The sequence below is a fragment of the Aotus nancymaae genome, unplaced genomic scaffold (genome assembly GCF_030222135.1).
Source record: "Aotus nancymaae isolate 86718 unplaced genomic scaffold, 86718_ANA_hifiasm-v0.15.2.pri h1tg000022l_1, whole genome shotgun sequence".
In the NCBI taxonomy this organism is placed as follows: domain Eukaryota; kingdom Metazoa; phylum Chordata; class Mammalia; order Primates; family Aotidae; genus Aotus; species Aotus nancymaae.
The window spans coordinates 5262085-5269779 of NW_026988435.1; the positions used below are offsets into that span (position 1 = coordinate 5262085).

Genomic DNA, 7695 nt, shown 5'->3' on the forward strand with positions numbered 1-7695 from the left:
CTAACACAAATGTGTACACATATTTACCAAAAGACAAGCACAGCATTGTTTATACTGGCACTATTTGTAATAATCTAAATCTGAAACTGTGTAAAGATGTATTCACGGTAGATCAGTTAAATTGTGATATAGTCACACAATAAAATTATACAACAGTAACAATCCTTTATAACTATATATTGAAAATATGGACCAATCTCACAAACCTAATGCTGAGTAAAAGAAACTGCACACTAGAATACATACTATATAGTTTCAATCGTGTAAATTTAAAACACAGACAAAAACTAATGTATAATGCTAGGAGGAGGAGAAGTAAGACAAGAGTGGAGATAATGGCCAAAGCAGAGACAAAAACGGAGATAATGACTGGAAAAAAAAACAACAAAACAAACAACAAAAAAAAACAAAGAGGGATTTCTACGTTACTCTTAATGTTCTGTTTCTTGATCTGAATATTGGTTATAAGGGTGTGTTCGGTTTGTGAAAATTCACTCGCCTAGACACTTGTGTAGAGCGTACCTTTCTTTAAACATTTCCAGTCTATTTTTCTGCCTCTCACTAACTGAGGTATTTGTCATCTAGAACCTATTTCAGCATTCCTTTTTATGTTGTTGTATCGCATTTCTATATATTCCTAAAGAGAAATTTTACAAATACATAGACTTATTAGCTTTAATTTTATTTAAAAAAATACTATGCCCCTCCTCGCCGCTCCGCGGCTCCCCAGGCTGCCCCGCCCCGCCCCCGCCCCGCCCCCGCCCCCGCCCCCGCTCCCGCCACGTCCCGCCCCGCCCCGCCCAGCCCCAGCCCCCGCCCCCGCCACGTCCCCCGTCCCCCGCCCCCGCCCCCGCCACGTCCCCCGCCCTCGCCCCGCCCTTCCAGGCCCCACCCTCGGCTGCTGCCCGGCTTGCTCAGCGCGACGTACAGTCTCCACGGTTACGCGGCGTCCCCGGCGCGGATCCCCGAGCCCCGCGCGAGCAGCTAGCCGGGCCGATTCTCGGTGTCTGCCGTTCGGATGGTCGGTTGGAGAGGGCCGCCAGCGGGAATTCTGTAGACGAGAGATACTGCAAAGACGACAAAGAACAAACAGAATGGCAGATTGCTAATGTTTAATCCAAAGGTAAACGCCTTTTTGGACGCAGACCAAGATTAAGAAACAAACTTAATGCCTCACCAATGCAGATCTCTCCAAACGTAGCTAAGACATTCTCAGAAAAGAAGGAAGTCCCTTCTAAGAATATTGAAAATAAAGTCTCTTTAAAGAATACTGAAAATAGAGTATCTTCAAGGAGTATTGAAAGTAAAGATGTCTTAACAAATCTACAGTCTGACCTACCGTCATCTTCCTGCTTAAAAGAAAGCACAGGTGAAGTGAGCAAAGATGCAGTCATTGCAAAGCAAGAGAAAAATAATGAATATTCCCTTCAGGATATTGATGATAAGTTGTCAGAATCAGCAGAGGATGATGGTGAAGACGATACCAGTGATGAAGATAATAACCCTAAAAAGAATACTCAGGCCCCACTAGAGTTAATGGCAGAATTCCTGAGAGCAGAAATGGCCGGAGAGTACCATCTGGCAAAAAAATTATGTCAGATGATCCTAATCTATGAACCAGAAAATCCTGAGGCCAAGGAGTTTTTCACACTTATTGAAGAAATGTTGCCGATAGAGAAAACTCAGAATCGTGAGAAAGACAGTGAAGATAGTGATGAAGACAGCAGCGGTGAGAGTAAAGGAGAAAGTGACGAGGAACTGAGTGACGGGAGCTCTGACGAGGGTGAAGATGGATCATGAGTGTTGCTGCGATGCTCAAAGCTTCATGTATTTTCATTAATGTATGTCATGCAAATATAAAGACGAGAGTGGCAAATATATATATATATACTATGCCGTATATAAAGGCCGTTGTAATTCATTTTTTCTACTTATTAAGAGTTAAATATACCACACTCAGCTCTATGGTATGCATGTTTGCATGTGTGCACAAACTTGTGTGTGCTTATATAAACACAAGTTTCTCCAAATATTTAGATTATTTCTGAGTAAATTTTAATCACTGTATTTTGCTGTCTGATTTATTATGTATATTGTTCAATGACATTATTTTAAAACTGGCTGTTCACAAAGCAAATGGGAATACCTTCTCTCTAATGTTAGTTGACATTTTGCTGTATTGGTAATATCAATTAAAGAAATGAAGTAGTTTTTAATAAAGAAAGCTGCAGTTACTTTTTTATTTTAACTAGCATTACCATTGCATCATACACACAGACAAAATAAGCATTCATTTAATAGAACAGAATATTCAGACTTTTATTAATTATTATCATTATATACATCAAGGGACATAAAATGATGTAATTTAACCAATAACAAACATAGTTAATTGAATTTTAGTATATACAAGATTTAAACTTAATTTTAAAGTTAACTTTTGCAACAAAATAGTTGCATTTGACTACTGTAAGCACACTGATATGTTCTAAGGATTTAATTTTAAAATTAACTTTTGCAACAAAATAGTTGCATTTGACTACTGTAAGCACACACTGATATGTTCTAAGGATAATTTTTGAATGATAAATGCAGCATTATCACTCAAAATTAATAAAACAGCAAAATTAATAAAACATTAATTTTATTACTTTTTAGTTAGATGAGGGTAATAATAGGCTATAATCATCATTGAAATAAAATATTTCTGTCTTCGAGGAGAAAAGAGTTACCATAGCAGTGAAATACAAAATTCACAGATGGGAAAATAAAATATTTTAATCTGCTTTTGCATAATGGGTCCTGAACAAGGGTCAAGAATCATAGCAAAGTTTTTTATTCCTAGCAGTAACATTTCAAGGTTGGTTGAAGATGGAAATATTTTCACTTGTTAGGAAATAGTGCTTCTTGGAAACTTGTTTTACACCTGAGAAAGATGAAAATATATTTACCCCTGTGGGATTTTGTCTAAAATAATATAATTCATGAAGAAATGCCTCAATGAAACATATTTTATTTCACAGACTTTCATTTTTATATTGAATTTGAACTGGAAAAAAGGCCTCTTCATAATTACACATACATCTGCTTTCACTTTGTCAGTTAAACATTTCTACTTCCATGTGAACAATGAAAAAATCCATCTAATTTGTGTAATAGGAAATGTTTACATCTTTCCTTGAATTTGTTCAAACCTACATTAACAAGTAGGCAAGACTCCTATTTATGTGTGCTTTCGGGAAATTCCTATTAAACCCTTCCTGAAAATTTGCATCAAATAGTTTACTTAGGAGTGAAGGTAAATTTTACCAGGTTTAGTACAGATTTTTCCAAGCAGCTTTCCTTCCTCTGTTTTTGTATCCTGTTGATAATTGATTTTTCTAACGAGGAGGAAAACGATTAAAATATGTTTCTTTGAATTATAGTTCAATTTCCTTACAACAAATACACAGAGATTATTCCAATAAATGTGATTTGAAAAGTAGCCACAGACTTGTTTTCTGGTTAATGTGTTTGGGTTGTCCAAGAGTCCTTAATATTTTCTTTATTGGAGTCGAGTGTTTAAACTATAGTCCTTTTGTTTGGCTAATCCATTAATAATTATTTTATATTTCATGTTACCATGTGGTCAATTTATATAATTATGTAACTCTTAGATGGCAGTTCTCAAGATAACTGGACATGATTCCTGGAAGGGAGCTTCATTTAGAATGGTGATGTAACGCAATGATCCAATTGGCAAATCAGACTTACAATAATCAGAGATCTTACACGGCATTAAACATTACAGCTAATACTTCAATGATACACATTGATCATAGGTTCTAGATAAAGCAGGGAGAAGTCTGGAACCTTTCTTTCTTTTTTTTTTTTAATTGTACTTTAGGTTCTGGGGTACATGTGCAGATCATGCAGGATTTGTTGCATAGGGACACATATGGCAATGTGGTTTGCTGCCTCCATCCCCCCATCACCTACATCTGGCATTTCTCCCCGTTTTATCCCTCCCAACCTCCCCACCCCTCCCTGCAGACCCTCCCTTGGCCCCCCTCAACATACCCCAGTGTGTGATTCTCCCCTCTCTGTGTCCATGTGTTCTCATTGTTCAACACCTACCTATGAGTAACAACATGCAGTGTTCGATTTTCTGTTCTTGTGTCAGTTTGCCGAGAATGATGGTTTCCAGATTCATCCATGTCCCTACAAAGGACACAAACTCATTGTTCTTTATGGCTGCATAGTATTTCATGGTGTATATATGCCACATTTTCCTTGTCCAGTCTATTGTTGATGGGCATTTGGGTTGGTTCCAGGTCTTTGCTATTGTAAACAGTGCCAAAATGAACATACATGTGCCTGTGTCTTTATAATAGAATGATTTATAATCCTTTGGGTATATGCCCTGTAATGGGATTGCTGGGCCAAATGGAATTTCTATTTCTAGGTCTTTGAGGAATCGCCACACTGTCTTCCACAATGGTTGAACTGACTTATAGTCCCACCAACAGTGTAAAAGTGTTCCTATTTCTTCACATTCTATCCATCATCTGTTGTCTCTAGATTTTTTAATGATTGCCATTCTAACTGGTGGTATTTCAATGTGGTTTTGATTTGCATTTCTCTAATAATCAGTTATGATGGGCATTTTTTCATGTGTTTGTTGGCCTCATATATGTCCTCTTTTGTAAAGTGTCTGTTCATATCCTTCGCCCACTTTTGAATGGCTTTGTTTGTTTGTTTTTTTGTAAATCTGTTTTAGTTCTTTGTAGATTCTGGATATTAGCCCTTTGTCAGATGGGTTGATTACAAAATTTTTTTCCCATTCTGTTGGTTGCTGGTTCACTCTAATGATTGTTTCTTTTGCTGTACAAAAGCTCTGGAGTTTAATTAGGTCCCATTTGTCTATTTTGGCATTTGTTGCCAATGCTTTTGGTGTTTTAGTCATGAATTCCTTGCCTATGACTATATCCTGAATGGTTTTGCCTAGGTTTTCTTTTAAGGTTTTTATGGTGTTAGGTCTTATGTTTAAGTCTTTAATCCATCTGGAGTTAATTTTAGTGTAAGGTGTCAGGAAGGGGTCCAGTTTCTGCTTTCTGCACACTGCTAGCCAGTTTTCCGAATACCATTTATTGAACAGGGACTCCTTTCCCCATTGCTTGTTTTTGTCAGATTTGTCAAAGATCAGGTGGTTGTAGATTTGTGGCGTTGCCTCCGAAGCCTCTGTTCTGTTCCATTGGTCTATATCTCTGTTTTGGTACCAGTACTATGCTGCTTTGATTACTGTAGCCTTGTTGTATAGTTTGAAATCAGGTAGGGTGATGCTTCTGGCTTTGTTCTTTTTGCTTAGGATTCTCTTGGCTAGACAAGCTCTCTTTTGGCTCCATATGATGTTTAAGGTGGTTTTTTTCTAGTTCTGTGAAGAAGGTCATTGGTAGTTTGATTGGGATAGCATTGAATCTATAAATTACTTTTGGCAATATGGCCATTTACAGGATATAGATTCATCCTAACCATGAGCATGGAATGTTTCTCCATCTGTTTGTGTCCTCTCTTATTTCCTTGAGCAGTGGTTTCTAGTTCTCCTTGAAGAGGTCCCTTACATCCTTTGGTAATTGTATTCCTAAGTATTTTATTCTCTTTGTAGCAATTGTGAATGGGAGTTTGCTCACGATTTGGCTCTCTGTTAGTCTGTTATTGATGTATAGAAATGCTTGTGACTTCTGCACATTGATTTTGTATCCTGAGACTTTGCTGAACTTCCTTATCAGTTTAAGGAGATTTGGGGCTGAGATGACAGGTTCTTGTAAATATACAATCATGTCGTCTGCAAATAGAGACAATTTGACTTCTTCTTTTCCTAATTGAATACCTTTTTTTTTTCTTGCCTAATTGCTCTGGCTAGAACTTCCCATACTATATTGAATAGGAGTGGGGAGAGAGGGCAACCTTGTCTAGTGCCGGATTTCAAAGGGAATGCTTCCAGGTTTTGACCATTCAGTATGATATTGACTGTAGGTTTGTCATAAATAGCTTTTATTGTTTTGAAATATTTTCCTTTGATACCTAGTTTATTGAGAGTTTTTAGCATAAAAGACTATTGAATTTTGTCAGAGGCTTTCTCTGCATCTAATGAGATAATCATGTGGTTTTTGTCTTTGGTTCTGTTTATATGGTGGATTATGTTTATAGACTTGCATATGTTGAACCAGCCTTGCATCCTGAAATGAAGCCTACTTGATCATGATGGATAAGCTTTTTGATGTGCCGTTGCAATCTGTTTGCCAGTATTTTATTGAATATTTTTGCATCTATTTTCATCATGGATATCGGCCTAAAGTTTTCTTTTTTTTTGTCGAGTCTCTGCCAGGTTGTAATATCAGGATGATGTTGGTCTCATAAAATGAATTAGGGAGGATTCCCTCTTTTTGTATTGTTTGGAATAGTTTCAGAAAGACTGGTACCAGCTCCTCTTTGTACGTCTGGTAGAATTTAGCTGTGAACCAGTCTGGACCAGGACTTTTTTTCATTGGTAGGCTATTAATTGCTGCCTCAACTTCAGACCTTGTTGTTGGTCTATTCAGGGTTTCACCTTCTTCCTGGTTTAGGCTTGGGAGTGTGCAAGTGTCCAGGAATTTATTCATTTCTTCCAAGTTTACTGGTTTATGTGCATAGAGTTGTTTGTAGTAATCTCTGTTGGTAGTTTGTATTTCTGTGGAATCTCTGGTGATATCCCCTTTATCATTTTTTATTGCATCTATTTGATTATTCTGCCTTTTCTTTTTTATTAATCTAGCTAACAGTCTGTCTATTTTGTTAATCTTTTCAAAAAATCAGCTCCTGGATTTATTGATTTTTTGAAGGATTTTTTTGTGTCTTTATCTCCTTCAGTTCTGCTCTGATCTTAGTTATTTCTTGTCTTCTGCTAGCTTTTGATTTTTTTTTTAAATCTTTCTCCTCTAGCTCTTTCCATTTAGACAATAGGGCGCTAATTTTAGATCTTTCCTTGCTTCTCTGGTGGGCATTTATTGCTATATATTTCCCTCTAGACACTGCTTTAAATGTGTCCCAGAGATTCTGGTACATTGTGTCTTCATTCTCATTGGTTTCAAAAACATCTTTATTTCTGCCTTCATTTCATTGTTTATCCAGTTGACATTCAGGAGCCAGTTGTTCAGTGAAGTTCTGAGTTAGTTTCTGAATTCTGAGTTCTAGTTTGATTGCCCTGTGGTCTGAGAGACTGTTTGTTATGATTTCTGTTCTTTTGCATTTGCTGAGGATTGATTTACTTCCAATTACGTGGTCAAATTTAGAGTAGGTGCAATGTGGTGCTGAGAAGAATGTATATTTTGTGGATTTGGGGTGGAGAGTTCTGTAGATATCTATTAGGTTTGCTTGGTCCTGATCTGAGTTCAAGTCCTGGATATCCTTGTTAATTTTCTGTCTCATTGATCTGTCTAATATTGACAGTGGAGTGTTAAAGTCTCCCAATATTATTGTGTGGGAGTCTAAGTCTCTTTGTTTTATGTACCCAGATGCTCCTGTATAGGGTGCGTATATATTTAGGATCATTAGCTCTTCTTGATGCATTGATCCTTTTACCATTATGTAATGCCCTTCTTTGTCTCTTTTGATCTTTGTTGGTTTAAAGTCCAATTTATCAGAGATGAGGATTGCAACTCCTGCTTTTTTTTGGCT

The 7695-nt window shown here is 37.1% G+C and overlaps 1 protein-coding gene across 1 annotated transcript; it reads left to right on the forward strand.

Moving 5' to 3' along the window:
- Window positions 1-1029: 1029 nt before the first annotated feature.
- Window positions 1030-2612, forward strand: ERICH2 (glutamate rich 2). The gene has a single exon (XM_021667870.2). The coding sequence runs from the start codon at window positions 1180-1182 to the stop codon at window positions 1798-1800; it is 621 nt and encodes a 206-aa protein (XP_021523545.2). The 5' UTR covers window positions 1030-1179; the 3' UTR covers window positions 1801-2612.
- Window positions 2613-7695: the final 5083 nt, after the last annotated feature.